This window comes from Homarus americanus, unplaced genomic scaffold (assembly GCF_018991925.1).
Source record: "Homarus americanus isolate GMGI-L3 unplaced genomic scaffold, GMGI_Hamer_2.0 scaffold39155, whole genome shotgun sequence".
NCBI lineage: Eukaryota > Metazoa > Arthropoda > Malacostraca > Decapoda > Nephropidae > Homarus > Homarus americanus.
Genome location: NW_024737042.1, coordinates 2,099,760 through 2,120,675, shown reverse-complemented (window position 1 = coordinate 2,120,675; position 20,916 = coordinate 2,099,760). Strand labels below are relative to the sequence as shown.

General features: G+C 37.6%; 1 protein-coding gene across 2 annotated transcripts in view; it reads right to left on the bottom strand.

Moving 5' to 3' along the window:
- LOC121872566 (3-phosphoinositide-dependent protein kinase 1-like) overlaps positions 1–20,916 on the bottom strand; it is a 37,750-nt gene that overhangs the window by 6,229 nt on the left and 10,605 nt on the right. For both annotated transcript variants that reach the window (XM_042375382.1, XM_042375383.1), the window contains exons 4-14: positions 20,530–20,610; positions 20,363–20,405; positions 19,627–19,782; positions 17,992–18,136; positions 15,316–15,422; positions 13,607–13,760; positions 9,359–9,455; positions 8,983–9,135; positions 2,903–3,038; positions 367–500; positions 19–171 (exon numbers count right to left, since the gene is read on the bottom strand). In XM_042375382.1, the coding sequence (XP_042231316.1) occupies positions 19–171; positions 367–500; positions 2,903–3,038; positions 8,983–9,135; positions 9,359–9,455; positions 13,607–13,760; positions 15,316–15,422; positions 17,992–18,136; positions 19,627–19,782; positions 20,363–20,405; positions 20,530–20,610 (1,359 nt within the window). The remainder of the gene's footprint in view (positions 1–18; positions 172–366; positions 501–2,902; positions 3,039–8,982; positions 9,136–9,358; positions 9,456–13,606; positions 13,761–15,315; positions 15,423–17,991; positions 18,137–19,626; positions 19,783–20,362; positions 20,406–20,529; positions 20,611–20,916) is intronic.

The following is a 20,916-nucleotide window of genomic DNA, read 5'->3' as shown; positions in this document are numbered from 1 at the left end:
CGAGGCAGCGATAATTACCGTGTGCACAAAAAATGTCTTAAAATTCTTGGCCTCGGGCAAGATGGTGGAACACCAGGGAATCTGACCCTTCAGGACCATATTAGCAGGATCTACGTAGTAAAGGTGAGGCCCAGTCGTCAGGAGGAACATACGTCTCCTGGGAAACAGACCCTGAAAACAAGGGATGATAGTAATGTCAAGTATAATTTAATTGATCTCTATCATCAAACAAATAATGTAAGATCTGCAAAAAGCTTTACATGTACAGTCAACTACTAAAGTCCATTCCCCTCTCCACCTGAGAACTATGATTAACCCTTTGTTTTCCAAGGGGCTAATTCCTTCCTTTTTCTCCTACTAACATACCTTGCGCTTATCCATGAGACCCTGTTTCAGAATAAGGTTGTTTTCCACGAATTTGTGCCATTTGTTCTCACGTTCCTGGACAGCCAGTCTTAATATAAATTCTTCCTGGCTCACATCAGCCATATTTTTCTTTCCTGTAAAGATCATACACATGGATTAAAGGCCCTGTACAATATATATCAATGATAATAAATGTTGTCTTCAATAAAAACCACTTCAGCATTAAGAATTAAAAAAATGTATGGCCTGTGTAAACAGTATTAAAAATAGTGTACAGTATACTGTACAGCATGCCCTTTATGTGTTTGCCCTTAGGACAATTATTTCTTTTACCTGTATTGTATATATGTGTGTGTGTGTGTGTGTGTGTGTGTGTGTGTGTGTGTGTGTGTAGACACATACAAATAAATAATAATGGGAAAATCTTCTGACAAATAATCAAAAACTAATTTATTAAAAATGTTGAATCTACCTTCATGTCTACTCCGTGCTTGTTAATAATAAAGCACGGAGTGGACTTGAGGGTAGACTCAACACTTTTAATAAATTGCTTCTGATCATTTGTGAGAGAATTTTCCCATTATTATTTATTTGTATGTGTGTGTCTACACACACACATATACTGTATACAATACTGCACATGTAAAGGAAATTACTGTCTCTAGAACGAATGACTCCCTGTCCCGGCCGCAAAAATGCAAGCAACTTTAAAACTACCCTTAGACATTCTTGGGTACATCCAGGGTGTCATCCGCAAATAATCGAGGTCTGCGAATTAAAAATCCACAAATTTGAAGGGCATGCTGTATTAAGATTACCAAAACTTAAAGAGAAATACTTGAAATGAACAAAAAAAAAATAGATAGTTTGGTCATACACAGTAATTAGGGATGAAGAGATAATAACATATATTAAAGGGCAAAGGTGAGGGTAGGAGGGCCAGGGGAAGGCAGAGACTGGGGATGTATGAGTGAAAATAAAAACTGGGTCCCTAGAGAGATACAAAACATTAGAGGATTGTTAACAACAGCCCAAGAATGTTTAGAGTGGAGGACTGTGGTCGCCAACCCTCAGATATGAGCAAGGTACTATGATTGAATGAGATAATCACACACATGAAATCTGATTATTGGAATAAACATTATGATTAGTGGCTTGGGTGAAGGACATATGGTGGAAAATAGATGTGTGCTGTCTGTAAGAAAGGTATTGGCAGCAACTCAGTAATGTACAGTTAGTGTGGAAGGTGGATACACAAGAGGTGCAGTGGTATAAATGGAAGACTGCAGAATTTGGCTGACTTTCAGTGCAGTGTTGGACTGTGTTGATGAGTTCTGCTACCTAGGTGACATGAACAATGCTGGAAGTGGTGTTGTACCTATCTTAGTTGCAAGAGTCAGAAGTAGCTGAAGGAAGTTTAGGGAGTTGCATTCCTTCTTTCATAGCAAAGATTGATTGATTGATTGTGGTAATTACATCCCTGGCGACGCAGCAACATAGGTCATATGTCGCCAAATTAAAATAAAAGCTTAGACGTCTAAACTAAAATAATGTAAGGTATAAAATAAGGAATAGTATAGAACTTTCATAAAAAAAACATTGAAATGTTAATAGATAAAAATCAAAGCTTAATAGCAAAGAGGACCTTCTCCTTGTGTGAGAGGAAAAATGTATGTAACTGGCATGAGAAGTGTCTACTTGTTGTGTGGTACTTAAACATGGGCAGTTAACAAGGACCTGCAGAAGCTTAAATGAGCTGAAATTAAAATTGATTAGGTTGAATGTGAACAGGAGGAGAAGAGGTAAAGATAGGCCAAGAATTGTATGGGGAGAGACTGAGAGAAATGACATTTGAGTTAAGAATTTGACAAGAAAGGCTACAAGAGACTGCTCAGCACGGAGAGCTGACATCAGGTAATTGTGGCTAACCATCGGAAGTGCAGAAAATAGCCTTAAAATGGTGATAATGATGATGATGATGATGATGGTCACACTGACTTATTTGCTTAAATTATTAGATGATCAAATTACAAAACTGGTCAGTGTTATGGTGTCAAAACTGTATGTTTCTGAGAGACCTGAATGCTTACAAGGTTCATCAACATAGCAACAGTGAAAGAATTACATAAAATGTTGAAGGAGATTCCTACCCAAACCACTGAACTTCAGTTTGTACACCTGCCACAAAAAGTTCTGGAACAGCTCGGCACGACAGATTTCAGAATGAGCACTATGGCTCGTATCATCTCAGAATGGTTGATATGCCTGGTTGTGAAGTGACTCAATATTACATAATAATGTATGTTGCTCATCTTTATAGTATTTACTGGTGAAAAGAAATAATTTAATTTGTAATAAAACTTCCTCAGAGAGCAATGTTCAGCTTTCCCGTTCGTTTTGTCATATTGTATGACCCTTAGAGCAATCGAGAACTTTTCGTGATGAGTGTAACATGGATGTATATATAGCTCTCACTTGCAAATGCAAACACACAAATAGGAGAGAGAGAGAGAGAGAAAAAAAAATATTAATAAACCTGATTTCTTGGAGGCCTCAGTGTCACCAGTCTTCTCATCTTTGCATTTTCCCTTCTCGTCCTTAGGTTCAAGTCCAAGCATCAGCTGCAGCTCAATAGGCTTTAATCCTGGCTCGCTCTTGAATTCCCACTCAATCTGAAGTAAAGAGTGACAGATATATTACCTACAGTTTTTGTGTATGAGGCGCACAGAACCTAAGTAGGACAAGCCCCGTAAATGAAAATAACAGAGAAATTGCAGTTGAAGTTTGTGGCAAACCTTCAAATTACCATAACTTTGGAACCAGTGAAGATATTGAAGAGATTCAAGTGTTAGATTGTAACATTTGTAGTGTATATTTATCTGTTATGAGTGAGAGACATCATAGTTATTGTTCAGGGCATACCGGCACTTGTCCTAATATGGCTCTGTGCTCCTCAAATCATCTCTCAAACATATTCCTTGTAAGAGTAATATATATATATTACCTATAGTTTTTGTATACGATAAGTCTTATTAAATATACAATAATTTCTCACCAATGACGGAATTAACTACACAGGTAATGAGTACAGTATCCATGTTTTATGTTTTGGACATAGTTTACTAACCCACAGTAGAACCTCTGTTTAACAGACTGCTGTATATGCAGTGCCGGATTTAGACCTGTGGAGGCCCATGGGCAGCCTTTGTGGAGGCCCCCCTCATTATAACTACCCAAGAGGGTGGGGTGGCGAGTGAAGCGAGCCTAAACATCTGGGAGTTCCGGGGGGAGCTGTAAGCCCCCCGGGAAAATTTTGAAATTTGAACACTTCTTTGGAGAATTTTGAAACCATATGCAGTTATTTTGAGGAAATTAGAACATTGAGAAATTTTTAATTAACTGTATATTTATTGATAGTGTACAAATTCCCAACACACAAAAGTGAGACATGACTGGAGTCATTCATGTGATTTCAAGTCGGTTCATAGGAAAACCAGGTATTCATGAATTTCAAGGAGAAGCTAGCCTAATTTCTATCACGCTTCTTGCTGAACATAGTTTTACGTGATGGAATACCGTATATACTCGTGTATAGTTCGAGTTTTTAAGACCAAATTTTTAGGCAAAAAATTGGGGGTCGTCCTATACATGCGTAACAGTTTTGTTAGGTTGAACCCGTGCATGATGGGAATGGCGAGGAGCAACTTTTAGCTTCAGACATGAAAAATATTTACCATTTACTGCCAGTAAACAATGGAAACGCAAAATATGTACCAATTAGTAATGAAAAGTTGTGCAGTTCCTTCAGCAAATGAAGCTCACCAACTTACAATAGGCTAAATTACCTTACAACGTGCTTTCAGTAATCTATGTTGAAGTTCTTAGCACAGGCTAACTTATCATATCATATACGGTATCACAGTTCTCATTGATCTACAAAAAATACCGGTAATAAAAACCTTTTCGATATTTCACACTTAATATAATACCCGGTAATCTACTTCAACCTCCTATTGTTTACAACGACGCATGACACACCACCAGCTGTTGTGTATCAGCTAGACGGTACACGTGTTTTTCGAATCGTTTTCAGTTAAAAAACTGTTACATCACATGTATATTTTACCTTAACTGTGCCTGAATGAATATATTCTCGGAAATAAATAGTAGTTTTGCTGAAACGTGATGTATTTTAATGTAAAATAGGATAAAATACATGACGATAACAAAAGATTTTACCTAACCTTCCGATGTTCAAGAGAAGTTACTCGTTTTTTAATTGTTTGTGGTGAAAATATTGTTATATTACAATGGTATTCTATTCATACTGTGCTTGATATAAAGCATTCACGGAAATGTAATATTTTTTGCTGAAATGACGTACGTATTACAGTGGAACGTGGGATAAAATCGTGATGAAAACAATGACTTTCGCTTTCTTTCGTTCAAAAGATGTTACCGTAATCGCTTTTCGAATGGTTTTCAGTTAAAAAACTGTTGTATTACAATAATATTCTATCCTAACTGACTTGAATAAATACTACGATACCATATTTCTGAATATTTTCATTAAAATCCATCAAAATCATTTTCCTTGTCATCGTCTGCAGCACCAAACAGCTTCTCCCAGTCCTCTCCTTGAACAGGGCTAGAGGGTACGTGTTTTTCGAATCGTTTTCAGTTAAAAAACTATTACATCACACGTATATTTTACCTAAACTGCGCCTGAATGAATATATTCTCGGAAATAAATAGTAGTTTTGCTGAAACGTGATGTATTTCAATGTAAAATAGGATAAAATACATGACGAAAACAAAAGACCTAACCTAAGTTTCCGATGTTCTTGAGATGTTACTCATTTTTTTAATAGTTTTCGGTTAAAATTCTGTTATATTACAATGATATTCTATTCATACTGTGCTTGATATAATACATTCACGGAAATGTAATATTTTTGCTGAAATTACGTACGTATTACAGTGGAAAGTGGGATAAAATCGTGACGAAAACAATGACTTTCGCTTTCTTTCGTTCAAAAGATGTTACCGTAATCGCTTTTCGAATGGTTTAGTTAAAAAAGTGTTGTATTACAATAATATTCCCTCCTAATTGACTTGAATAAATACTTGAATGGAAATATACAATAATTTTGTTGAAACTACCCGCGTTTCAGTGCAAAGTGTCGTAATAATAAATGGTAAACAATTTGCCTTCGGCACTCGTGTTTCAGGCACGGCGAGCCTCAGTTTATAGGACGTAGGGCGTTTTTACTGAAGGTTTTGTTGTTCCATTACCCTCAAAAACGTGGGTCGAACTATAAACAAGGAATATCATAAATTAACAATTTCTTGATCAAAAAAATCAGGGTCGACCTATAAACAAGGGGGGGTTATAGACGAGTATATACGGTAGATAAACATGAATTTTAAAGAATGAAAATAAAAATAATCCAAATGAATAAACAAATAAATAAAATATTGCAATATGTGGAGGCCCCCCAGATTGTGGAGGCCCCTGGGCAGCTGCCCACTTTGCCCACTCCTGAATACGGCCCTGTGTATATGGAGGAAAGTCCGTTATATCAAGGGTCTGTTAATGTGAAAACCCCCCATCTAAGGAATTATATGGAGAGAGAAGTCCATTACAGAAAGTCTTCGCTTAACGCCGAGGTTACGTTCCTAAAAACGCAATGTTATACTAAACAACGTTAAGCAGATCAATTTTCCCCATAAGAAAGAGATAAAATAGAGGAGTTACGTTCCTGAGCCTCCCTTTGCCCCATGAAATACATTACATATACAGAAAATCATTGCTATTTCTATAAAAATAATGCATACATATACAACTACTTACTAAGTTTGTATTGGTACGCACCGATGGGGGGAGGTGGTAGAGTGAGTGTGTGGTGGGTAGTGAAGCAGAGGAGAAGGATGGTGGGAGGGGAGGAGTATGGCAGGATGGGAGGAGTATGGCGGGAGCAGAGGAAGAGGATGGGAGCGGAGGAGGAGGGCGGGAGCGGAGGAGGGTGATAAGTCACTGAGACTCTGCGCCAAGCCGAGAGGGCATAGCGCGGCCAGACAAGAGAAGGTGATGCACCGTAAAATGTAGTCTGTGACGACACAAAACGACGTAGTATCGGATCACCTGGATGTTAAACAAATTTTTGGTATCTACAGTTTAGGGACGTAGTACCGAAACAACGTTAGGCAGGACAGCGGTAAGTGCGGACTTACAGTATACTGTATAGAAGTTTCAATGTACAGTATCATGTTTCAAGTACTACTGTATCTGTAGTTCCCAGGATGCCTGTACAGTACGGTACTGTACAATACTGAACTGTACTATACTGTACTGTGTGGTACTGTACTGTACTTGTAATAAAATAAAATACAGATGGACAGATCATGAATACATACAGAATACAGTCAAGGTTATTCTTTAAATAATTAAAAATAATGCTGTGCAGGCAGTCCCAGACTTACGACGGGGATACTCTCCTGCACCCTGATCATAAGTGAGAAAAGTGTTAATTCCATAGTTTAGGTTAGATTAAAGCACAACCCTGCCTACAAAACAACAATAATATCCCATACACAACAAAAACTGTAAATAAAGTGATGTTAAACAACATGGAATAATAAAAAATAAAAAAATAGGATTTTAATTAAAAACAAATTTGATGAATTTATTGGGATCCCATTTGTGAGTGCTGATGACCGTAAGTCAGACAGTTGTAACTCGGACTGCCTGTATATTACATAAGTCAGACAGTTATAACTCAGGGACTGCCTGTATATTACATAAGTCAGACAGTTGTAATTCAGGGACTGCCTGTATATTACACAAGTCAGACAGTTGTAACTCGGGACTGCCTATATATTACACAAGTCAGACAGTTGTAACTCGGGGACTGCCTGTATATTACATAAGTCAGACAGTTATAACTCAGGGACTGCCTGTATATTACATAAGTCAGACAGTTGTAATTCAGGGACTGCCTGTATATTACACAAGTCAGACAGTTGTAACTCGGGACTGCCTATATATTACACAAGTCAGACAGTTGTAACTCGGGGACTGCCTGTATATTACATAAGTCAGACAGTTATAACTCAGGGACTGCCTGTATATTACATAAGTCAGACAGTTGTAATTCAGGGACTGCCTGTATATTACACAAGTCAGACAGTTGTAATTCAGGGACTGCCTGTATATTACATAAGTCAGACAGTTGTAACTCGGGACTGCCTGTATATTACATAAGTCAGACGGTTGTAACTCAGGGACTGCTTGTATATTACAAAAGTCAGATGGTCATCACTCAGGGACTGCCTGTATATTACATAAGTCAGAGTTGTAACTCAGGGACTGCCTGTATATTACATAAGTCAGTCGGTTGTAACTCAGGGACTGCCTGTATATTACATAAGTCAGACAGTTGTAACTCGGGACTGCCTGTATATTACATAAGTCAGACGGTTGTAACTCAGGGACTGCCTGTATATTACAAAAGTCAGATGGTCATAACTCAGGGACTGCCTGTATATTACATAAGTCAGACAGTTGTAACTCGGGACTGCCTGTATATTACATAAGTCAGACGGTTGTAACTCGGGGACTGCCTGTATATTACATAAGTCAGACAGTTGTAACTCAGGGACTGCCTGTATATTACAAAAGTCAGATGGTCATAACTCAGGGACTGCCTGTATATTACATAAGTCAGACGGTTGTAACTTGGGGACTGCCTGTATATTACATAAGTCAGACGGTTGTAACTTGGGGACTGCCTGTACTGTATAAAGGCGACCTCATATTATCCTATACAGTGACCCCTCGTTTAACGAACGCCTCGGTTAACGAAATTTCGGTTAACGAACTGCCTTCCATAAGGATCTTCAATTCGGTTAACGAACAAAAATATGGTTAACGAATTTCTTACGAACCGACCTCAACATTTTTTCGTTTGCACTGACCGGGCAACCAGCTTTAGTATCAGTCAGCCAATACATTAATCGGTTCTAGGGCTTAAATTCCTTACTATTTTAGTAAATATCAAGAAGTTTATACTATTCAATAATTTTAAAAGTTTAATATTCAATTTTTTAGTCATTTTAACAATTATTGAACATAATTGAAGGTAAAGTGATTAGTTTAATGCACGGCATCCAGCCTCTTAACACAGGAAACAGGCGTTAGTCTCTTTCTGTTTTCACTGGAGGTAACATCTTGCTTGAGACTCTCTTCAACTAAACGCCTTTTTTCTGTGTTTCCAAGCAAATTATTGGTCATTTTGAAATATATTTTATATATTGACAATATATAATGCAGTGCAGTGTTGATTTAAAGAAAATAATCTTGAAATACACCAAGAGAACTAAAATTTTATGGGTGAAATGGTGCCATGGGGTGACTTCTCTTCCACCCCAATGCCTTCTCTTCTTCCTTCTCCTCCACCCCCATTCTAATTCCCATCATCATCATCATCATCATCCAGGAGTCTTTTCTACCATTTTTGTTGAATTTAGGAAATTTTCGGTGAGCTGGAACGACCTTCTGGAATGGATTGAGTTCGTTAACCGAGGAGTCACTGTACATACAGCACTGCACTGTACCTCATTAGCAACGTGTGGCATAAAAGGTGCAATTTTTGGAGGTGTCATCTCGTGTAGGGAGTCAAAATCTAAACCAGCGAACAGGGGATGACACCTTATGCTGGGATATCCCTCACAGTCTTGGGCCCCAAGCCTGTCATCTGCCTCCACTACCTGAAAGTAAAATGAAATGACATTACCAGCAAGTAAAGGGATTGATATCACACGGAGAAAGAAGAGCATTATATGGAGGTTTCACTGTAATACAAAAGAAAATAATCTTAAAAAAATTAATACACGACGATAAAAGAAAGATAAACAAACTAACGCTGGCTAGACCAACCAGCTGAATGGATAGTAAGCTGATAAGTGAAAAAATAAACAATTTAATTATTACCAATAGTTTCTGCACCAAATCCTTAGCTTCTTCACAGAATCCCTCGGGGAACTCATACTCCAGCTTGAGTATTTTCTGGAAGATGTAGTATTCACTCCTGTAAAATGATAGATTGATATGACAACCTAATACTGTACATTAAAACTAACTAACTAACATGGGGGGAAGCAACAAACTGTTCCCATACACAAACATACTCTAGTCAAACTTCACTAGAACTACAACCCAAAAAACTATGGATGTACCGATAAATCAATATCATTATCAGCAAGAATCTGGGTATTGGTACATATCTACAAAAAACATAGCTGGACATGTTATACAGTACTAAGTTTTAAAAATGTAAAGGTGATCACAAGAATGTGAAAAAAATTATCTGAATCAATACTCATGACCTGGAACAACTTTATATAAAACATTATTTAATAGATGTGTTTGCATGCATGCGCGCACGTGTGTGTGTGTGTGTGTGTGTGTGTGTGTGTGTCATGGCCTACCTAGCTAGGCTGCCTTGGGTGACATAAGCAGAATAATGTTATCTTCAACAGTACTGTACAGTTAAAGGCTTACCATTCACAGTATCAAGTACTATACAACCACAGTACAGTACAGTACACCCCAGAAATTAATGTGGTGAGGCCTGAATTTTGCTGCATTGTGCACCCCATGTTCTTGCACTACACACCCTATACCCCCACACCACTCACCCCCATGCCCTCAGACCACACACCCTATATTCTTACACCACATACCCCCCCACTACAGTAACCCACACAATCTGCACCATGGCTTTGGGATGGTCTTATACAGTACAAATTTGTTCAGTGTTTACCTACAATATTCCCATAATATTGGCACCAAAACAAAGGGTGAATGAAAGAGCAGTAAATGCACACTGAAAGTTAAATAGAAAAAGTAAGTGATGATTCTTACATGAAAAAGTTTGAATTATCGATGTAATAGCCCCTATCTTAAAGGCAGAAGTATTTATATAAATGGGTAAATTACATTTGATTTATATACTCTATCACCCTCTGTAACTTTCCACTAGCTATGAGGTAGCATGTTCAGAGCACGTGATAAGGTGTGCCCACGGGAAGTCGCGTCACTTAGTGCTGAGCTAAGGCATTAAGTAGCCAGCTCTCTGGCCACCTCTTGTGGCAGTAGTTTGATATCCTTGACGAGAGGAAGACGTTATTGAGAGCCATCGTGGATGGTTCCGTCTTCCCTCGAGGGAGGACGTATACAGTATTACCGTTCTCCCTCGACGGGTATTACGGGGATTGTCACTCATCACCTCACACCAACCGGACGTATTTAGAAGAGCTCTTTAATAGAGCCTCCGTCCTCATGTTAACACTCATAGCTACAGTGATTAAGTTACGGTGATATACACTTGGAACTGTATACGAGATAGTTCCTCAATAAATAGATAACAGACAATTGGGTTTCACTACTAAAACCCTATATAATTTACATGTTCCAGCCTCATTAACCCAAAAGGAATCAACGGTTAAAGGGCCAGTTCATTAATATAAACTTGCAAGTACTGCTATGGTGGGTACGGTGCCTGATATATTTAATGAATCAGCCATATAATATAGCAAGGAAATTAATTATTAATGAATCATCCATATGGTAGAGTAAGGAAATAATTAATGAATCAGCCATATGGTAGAGTAAGGAAATAATTAATGAATCAGCCATATGGTAGAGTAAGAAAATAATTAATGAATCAGCCATATGGTAGAGTAAGGAAATAATTAATGAATCAGCCATATGGTAGAGTAAGGAAATAATTAATGAATCAGCCATATGGTAGAGTAAGGAAATAATTAATGAATCAGCCATATGGTAGAGTAAGGAAATAATTAATGAATCAGCCATATGGTAGAGTAAGGAAATAATTAATGAATCAGCCATATGGTAGAGTAAGGAAATAATTAATGAATCAGCCATATGGTAGAGTAAGGAAATAATTAATGAATCAGCCATATGGTAGATTAAGAAATAATTAATGAATCAGCCATATGGTAGAGTAAGGAAATAATTAATGAATCAGCCATATGGTAGATTAAGGAAATAATTAATGAATCAGCCATATGGTAGATTAAGAAAATAATTAATGAATCAGCCATATGGTAGAGTAAGGAAATAATTAATGAATCAGCCATATGGTAGAGTAAGGAAATAATTAATGAATCAGCCATATGGTAGAGTAAGGAAATAATTAATGAATCAGCCATATGGTAGATTAAGAAATAATTAATGAATCAGCCATATGGTAGATTAAGAAAATAATTAATGAATCAGCCATATGGTAGAGTAAGGAAATAATTAATGAATCAGCCATATGGTAGAGTAAGGAAATAATTAATGAATCAGCCATATGGTAGAGTAAGGAAATAATTAATGAATCAGCCATATGGTAGAGTAAGGAAATAATTAATGAATCAGCCATATGGTAGATTAAGAAAATAATTAATGAATCAGCCATATGGTAGAATAAGGAAATAATTAATGAATCAGCCATATGGTAGAGTAAGGAAATAATTAATGAATCAGCCATATGGTAGAGTAAGGAAATAATTAATGAATCAGCCATATGGTAGAGTAAGGAAATAATTAATGAATCAGCCATATGGTAGAGTAAGGAAATAATTAATGAATCAGCCATATGGTAGAGTAAGGAAATAATTAATGAATCAGCCATGAATCAGCCATATGGTAGATTAAGAAAATAATTAATGAATCAGCCATATGGTAGAGTAAGGAAATAATTAATGAATCAGCCATATGGTAGAGTAAGGAAATAATTAATGAATCAGCCATATGGTAGAGTAAGGAAATAATTAATGAATCAGCCATATGGTAGAGTAAGGAAATAATTAATGAATCAGCCATATGGTAGATTAAGAAATAATTAATGAATCAGCCATATGGTAGAGTAAGGAAATAATTAATGAATCAGCCATATGGTAGAGTAAGGAAATAATTAATGAATCAGCCATATGGTAGAGTAAGGAAATAATTAATGAATCAGCCATATGGTAGAGTAAGGAAATAATTAATGAATCAGCCATATGGTAGAGTAAGGAAATAATTAATGAATCAGCCATATGGTAGAGTAAGGAAATAATTAATGAATCAGCCATATGGTAGAGTAAGGAAATAATTAATGAATCAGCCATATGGTAGAGTAAGGAAATAATTAATGAATCAGCCATATGGTAGAGTAAGGAAATAATTAATGAATCAGCCATATGGTAGAGTAAGGAAATAATTAATGAATCAGCCATTTGGTAGAGTAGCAAGTGTAATGATTGTTTATCAGACCGCAGCTTACAGCACAGAGAAATACAACACATATAACAGTAAGTAAATGAGCAGGTGTACACCCACGTAAGTTGACACACCCTACAGTGACAGCAAGATCTGACCCAAGAGGGCAAGGCCACAAAGTACTTAAGATAACCGTGCGATATGACCGTGTTAAGGAAACCACACCTTGCCAAGACACACCCAGGTGGTAATAATTAGGAAGCATTACCGACCTGCGAAATGACCACACACCTGGGCAAACACAGCTGTCCAGATCTAACCAGTTTAGTGTTAATTAGGAGAGGTCATCTGCCGGCTCTCCTCCAATATAAAGGCCCTGCAGCCCCTTTCACCGGGCATGGGCATTCATTGAGATCACTTTCATGGAGTCACGCTCGTCACTAGTCGGGGTCGGGAGAGAGACTTCCCTCCCTAGCACCGCGTCTCCAGCTAGCAGGGTCTCCCATAAGAGACTTAGTCCAGCAGCACCCGCTGGGCCTCCCTCAGGTCACAAGTGAGTCATTGTCAGAGCTATCCATAGGGTGAGTTACTTACGGTGGGAAGTGTATCCGTTTCATGTTTGTGTCTGAGTCAGTGTCTAGTAACGTAAATATAATATTCTAGTAACTTCGATACAATGTTCTATTAATGTGTCTGTGTCATTGAGTGAATAATAAATAGCTGTACTTAGAATTGGTGGTTTAGAAGATTTCCCCTAAGAACGTATATACAGTTAAATAACTAACCGGCCACGCTACCAAACTTCCTCTCTTTACATTCCTACAACTATAAATATTCTACCTACATGTATATATTCTATACGAGTTTTGACTCATTATACAAGCACCAGGATCAGTGAAAAAGTGTCTTGTGTTATTTGCAACTCAACCCAACCCAACAGGAGGAAAATGGAGGAAGTAAACCGACCTTGATCTAAAGGGCGGAAGACCAGACACCATTTGATAGAGAATACACCCAAGGGCCCATAAGTCCGATGCTCGGCCACACTTCTTGGATTCTAATAACTCCGGGGAAACGTATTGTGCTGTTCCTACGAAGCTGCTCTTACGTCCTCTGCCGTCTGTAAATTGAAAAACTCTCTAAAAAATACATCTATTACAGTAACTAAATTTATTATAAACCTTACGAACTCCTTTTTATTCATATTGTCATAAACATATTTGTACAGTACTGTAATTATCACACACTTAAACAAAAGACTGGATGCCACTTTGTAAGTTCAACTACTTGTATATCGATGAGAACCTCAGCTAGATCTACAATGTCTCTGAGATCATGAGTCTTGCGTGCAAGCAACAACATGGGGTGCACAACACAGCAAAATTCAAGCCTCACCACATTAATTTCTGGGGTGTACTGTACTGTACTATGGTTGTATAGTACTTAATACTGTGAATGGTAAGCCTGTAACTGAACAGTACTGTTGAAGATAACATTATTCTGCTTATGTCACCCAAGGCAGGGCTAGTCTCTCTCTCGATCGAAGATTGATTGTGGCAAATACATCCCTGGTGATGTACCACCTTAGGTGATGTCACTGAATTGATTCTTGATGAGTGTTATGGTACAAACTTAAGCATCTAAGCTCTTCAGGACAGAGTGAATGTATTTATGCCTAGACAAAGTGTGTACAGGATTTGTCAAATAAACTTATTCTCCAGCCATATGTGTGGTGACCTTTGCTTCTTATACAGTACAGTACAGCACCTTTATGTAATTGAGGCCCACAGAACCTAAGTAGGACAAGCGCTGTAAATGAAAGAGAAAAATGCCATTGAAGTTTGCAGCAAACCTTCAAATTATCATAACTCAGGAACCAGTGAAGATATTGAAGTAAATCAAGTGTTAGATTATAGCAACGTTAGTGTAGGTTTAATTGATACTAGTGAGAGACACGATAATGTATTGTTTTCTGGGGAGACTGATGCTTGTTTTACTATGCTCCTATGGAAGGGGGTCACTACATACCACCAGGTTAGTTACTGTGCCATATAGTGATTACTGTAATAGATGAATGGTTTAATGGAGTGCCACATTAAGCCATAAATACGAAATAAAAAAAAAGTTCAGCAATCCGACTTCAGAAAAAACAAGATCCCCCAGAAGCTGCTCTTTCATGTCAACATTCTGACCACAGTCTTCCATGGAACCCATCACTGATTATTATATACAGGCAGTCCCTGAGTTACAACTGTCTGACTTATGTAATATACAGGCAGTCCCTGAGTTACAACTGTCTGACTTATGTAATATACAAGCAGTCCCTGAGTTACAACTGTCTGACTTACGGTCATCAGCACTCACAAATGGGATCCCAATAAAATTCATCAAATTTGTTTTTAATTAATATCCTATTTTTTTCATTATTTTTATTATTCCATGTTGTTTACCTAACATCACTTTATTTACAGTATTTGTTGTGTTTGGGATATTATTGTTGTTTTGTAGGCTGGGTTGTGCTTTAACCTAACCAAAACTATGGAATTAACACTTTTCTCACTTATGATCAGGGTCCAGGAGAGTATCCCCGTCGTAAGTCTGGGACTGCTTTACAGTATTTCTTTAATATCTTTACAAATAACATATTTATCATTAAGCTGCTCATAACCACTCACCGTCCACTGCTTCTATTTCCTCATTTGTAAGTATTTTTGCACAGCCGAAGTCTGTAATTTTGATGTGCATGTGTTCATCTAGGAGAATGTTTTCAGGTTTAAGATCCCTGGAAAGAAATTTTTCATCAGTTACCAGGAAATTTATGGCATGTCAAAATTCCTTATGTACAGTCAACTACTAAAGTCTGTTCGCCTCTCTCTCCCCGAACCACGAATCCCGACATTCAGACTCGTGAAGCTGAAGCAGTAGACTGATATAATAATCTGTCCATAAATGCTTCGGATTCATGACTCTGAATTTTAGGGTTTGTGGTTCAGGTAGAGAGGCTAACAGACTGTACTCACGCTTAATTGTAAGCTAAATATACAGCTTTCTGAACATAAAGGAAGACAAAAAATATTTGTACATAAATTGATTATTTTAGGTGTGTGTGTGTGTGTGTGTGTAATAATAATAATAATAATTAACGGTTTATTGAAAGAGCTTGGCAGCCAGAAGGCTGAAAATATGGGTTTCGAATTACAAATAATATACAAATAACATAAGTGATATAAATAAGATGTATAATAACTAGATGGGGAAAAGCTCAAACTACAGGGCATTTCAACATAGTGACAGTGCAAGAAGTAGTATTTACTGGGTGTGAATACACTGGTTTATTACAAGTTATTGATAATTTTTACAATGGTTGGGACTGGGCTGTTCTTATAGCGATCAGTTTGTGCATGTATGGGCTGGATGCGGTTGTGGTGTCGAACAGCAATTCTCGGGCTAGGGATCTCAGGTGGTAGTAGGAGCCGGTGTCGAGGATGGTGTAGAAGCTTCTTACCAAATTTGCAGATGAGGTCGTGGTGATGGTCAGTGAGAGTCGAAAGGGTCAGTGTGTTGAGCGCTTCTTGATATGTGTGTGTGTATTCACCGATAACATTATCCCTTCACTTTATATATACTATTATAAACACGTGTGTGTGTGTGTGTGTGTGTGTGTGTGTGTGTGTGTGTGTGTGTGTGTGTGTATTCACCTATAACATTATCCCTTCACTTTATATATACTATTATAAACCGTGTGTGTGTGTGTGTGTGTGTGTGTGTGTGTATTCACCTATAACATTATCCCTTCACTTTATATATACTATTATAAACACGTGTGTGTGTGTGTGTGTGTGTGTGTGTGTGTGTGTGTGTGTGTGTGTGTGTGTGTGTGTATTCACCTATAACATTATCCCTTCACTTTATATACTATTATAAACACGTGTGTGTGTGTGTATTCACCTAACATTATCCCTTCACTTTATATATACTATTATAAATACGTTGTGTGTGTGTGTGTGTGTATTCACCTATAACATTATCCCTTCACTTTATATATACTATTATAAACACGTGTGTGTGTGTATTCACCTATAACATTATCCCTTCACTTTATATATACTATATAAACACGTGTGTGTGTGTGTGTGTGTATTCACCTATAACATTATCCTTCACTATATATACTATATAAACCGTGTGTGTGTGTGTGTGTATTCACCTATAACATTATCCCTTCACTTTATATATACTATTATAAACACGTGTGTGTGTGTGTGTGTGTGTGTGTGTATTCACCTATAACATTATCCTTCACTTTATATATACTAAACGTGTGTGTGTGTATTCACCTATTATCCTTCACTTTATATATACTGTATAAACCGTGTGTCTGTGTGTGTGTGTGTATTCACCTATAACATTATCCCTTCACTTTATATATACTGTATAAACACGTGTGTGTGTGTGTGTGTGTGTATTCACCTATAACATTATCCCTTCACTTTATATATACTATTATAAACACGTGTGTCTGTGTGTGTGTGTGTATTCACCTATAACATTATCCCTTCACTTTATATATACTATTATAAACACGTGTGTGTGTGTGTGTGTGTGTGTGTGTTTGTGTATTCACCTATAACATTATCCCTTCACTTTATATATACTATTATAAACGCGTGTGTGTGTGTGTGTGTGTGTGTGTGTGTGTGTGCGCGCGTGCGTGTTTTTGCTTCATCCCCTTTTTCACATACAAAGATGAAAATTGTGAAGGTTATGTAATTGAAGGTGGGTCAACCTCACTAAAATTATGATATCCTTGTGTAAATTACCCTGAGAAAATAAACCTGGGTGATGCTACGTTTCCCCAGCTGTGGTATTATTAATTTTGTTAACATGAACTTCACCTGACCATGGAAAAGACACAGACTATGTGGCTGCAGTACAAATTCTGGTTAAATATTACTTCATAAAACAAAAAGCATCAATCCCGGGGAAAGCCAGATACAGTACACCAGCTAGTGGATAATTAACATCATAACTGAGGCACACAGAACCTAAGTAGAACAAGCTCTGCAAATGAAAAACAGAAAAAACAGTTAAAGTTTGTGCCGAACTTTCAAATTACCATAACTTTGGAATCAGTAAAGATATTGGTTGATTCAATTGTCAAATTATGTCATTGTTAGTGTAGATTTAATTAATACTAGTGAAAGATGTCATATGTATTGTTCTCAGGTCATAACAGTACTTGTCCTATTATAGTTCTGTGCTCCTCAAATCAAGACTGGATTTATGGTCACATGAAGTTTTATGCCATACTTAAAGGGCATAGAAGAAACACTTTACTGTACTGTACTCACCGGTGAATTATGTTTAGTGAATGCAGATGCTCGAGTGCTCTTACAAGCTCGGCAGTATAGAACCGTGCACATTCTCTGTCAAAATTACCAACTCTCTGTATTAAGTTCAAAAGTTCCCCATTCTTGCAATAGGTCATGACAAAATCTGAAGGTAAGTTTAAGGAATAAACATTTATTATTATTAAAGATTGAAAAATAATCTTTGCTAAATACATGATAAAGACAGTCCCAAATTTACAAAAAAAGGTTTCATACTTGAAAAAATCCGTAAATTATTTTTTCATAAATTGGATCCCATTTTCCCACAGGTTGTGAAAAATTTTTATATTTTTTATACATCCCATTCTTTTTACATCAAAACCTTGGAAAAAAAAATTGTACCTCCGGATTATTGTAAATCAGGGACTGTCTGTATTCCTACATCATATCCTATTCTAACTTAAACTAACAGGGGCTGATCCAGGAATATCAAAGGAAAGAGTCCATCATGTTGTGGGTAGGGTAACATGGCGAGCATAGTGAGCCCACCCAGCAGAGCACCAGGGGTCGGGGGGGTTGCTGTAAGCTCCCCGCCAAAAAAAAAAAAATTAAATCGGATCAATATTATGGGCATTTTGAGGCCATGTGCACTTGATATTAGGAGATATTCTGAGTTCAATAGTAATTACTTTTACAATACTGCAATAACGAAAAGTACAGTCAGTCCTCGACTTATGACGGGGTTAGGGACCAACGATCAGGTCGTAAGTCGAAAATGCACGAATAATACATAGAAAATCTAAAATGGGTGTCTTTTTTCTTCTCAGCACCACAAGAACTCTCACTTTTACGCTTGCCAGCCATTTTAACCCTTAGGCCCCGGGTGACGTTCCAGAACGTCCGCCTATCTTCCCGCCATTTGGGGGGGCGAAATGTTGATTTTTTTCTCAATTTAACCCCGTGTGAGGGGTACTGCCAGCAGCACCCTAACCCGGGGCTTAAGGGTAAAAGGGAATTACAAACAAAAATTTTGTCAGTACACAGCGCGATCACTAACGTCGGGACTCGAAAATATATAATTTGAAAAATATTTTATATGACTCTGGCGGTCGTATGTCCGGATGGTCGTAAGTCGAGGAGTACCTGTATCGGAATTTTCTGATGAAAAGGGGGATCCGGACCCCCAGGACGCCCCCTCCCCCGATCTGCCCCTGCCTAACTTATCATAACATAATATAATATAATATAACCAAACCTAACATAACTTAAAATAAAAATGGTTGCCCTTCGTGTTCGAGGATGGCCGGCCCAAGGGCCACCTAAGCGTAAATTTGTTTAAGGTGTAGAAGCTGTTGCCAACACAACAACCACACCCTGAGTTAACGAGTTGCATGACCCAGCGTTAAGGAATAGTCTGAGAAGACTGGACAACTCGCCAACTGCACTGGCTAACCATTACCCCGGAACACGATCCACAAATCAATTAACATCCAAGTCCCCAATTACTGCTGGGTAGACAAAGGCAAATGGCGGAAATAAACTTGCCCATAGCTTCATCCTGCCCGGGGATCGAACCCAGGTTCACCTCACCTAACCTAACCTAACCTGTTGATACTGTAAAGAATATAGACACATTAGAACAAGCAAAAAGGATACAAAGTTTGTGTTCCCCCTGAAATGCATAAGACAGTTTAACAAAGAACGGAGCCTTGGGGTTCTGGTTACTGTTGAGTAGATTCATGACATCTTTCTCTCTGGTTATTTGCTGCACTTTCTTCTCCCGTATAATGAGCTGCTTCTCACACACCTTCACTGCAGAGACAGAGAAAAGGAAAATCATCAACATTAAGCTGAACAGTTGTTATAATGGTTGTCCTGGTTTACAAGCCACCCACTAGTTGTGTTGATCATGTGATGCCTTCAGGTCTGTAAGCCATATTCATAAGAGACAAAATTATGGAGGAAATATTTGGTCTCGAATTTATAAAGGGAAGAGACAGGAGCTACTACACAAGTTCCTTTAATAACAGAAGTCATTAATTCTAGGAGGATAATTCACTGTCATATAACAGGAAAAGAATAGAGACAAGCCCTCATCTAACTGCTCTCAAAATGCCTGACCATCCATAAAATAATAGATAATCAATTCACTTTAACCAAGAACAGGTGACAAAGCCGTGAGATGCTTGTTTCCAATAGACTCCTTACTCCAGCAGCATCTGGTGTTGTAAGGACCACCCATCCTAGTAATGAACTGTAATAAACAGACCCAACGCTGCTTATCTTCACTTATAAGACAAGAAGCGGTGTTTACAATGTTTTGGGGTTTTTACCAGGTACTACAAATGAAATAAATTCCATTGCTTCACTTAAAAGTATACATTGAGCTTACCTGCATATTCATGATTTGTGTGGATGTCCTTTGCAAGATAAACCTGAAAAAAAAATAATTACACATGTATATTATGAATAATATATTATGTGCCTTGAAAGCAAAAATGACATGTATATACTGTATATATTATAAAGGACAGTACTATATCTTAATGTTTTACTTACACTCGAAAAACTTCCCTCTCCTATGAGCTTGCCAAAGATGAAGTCCAGGTCTGATCGCTTATCTCCCATACTTTTTGTACTCTGATGGAAGACAACAGATCAAGACAGTACTCTCAGAAACTACAACAATTGTTTATTAACAGAATGCAATTAAAATCATGTCATCCTCAGTTGCTTCAAACATTTTTCTCTAAAAATCATTAAATAGATTCAACTACTGTACTGTACTAAAGTCCGTTCACCTCTACTCCTGAACCACGAACCCCAAGATTCAGACTCATGAACCCGAAGCAACAGACTGATGCATTATTCTGTCCATAAATGCTTCAGGGGTTTGTGGTTCAGGGGGAGAGGCAATGGGAGTTTTGTGGGTGACTGTACAGTTTT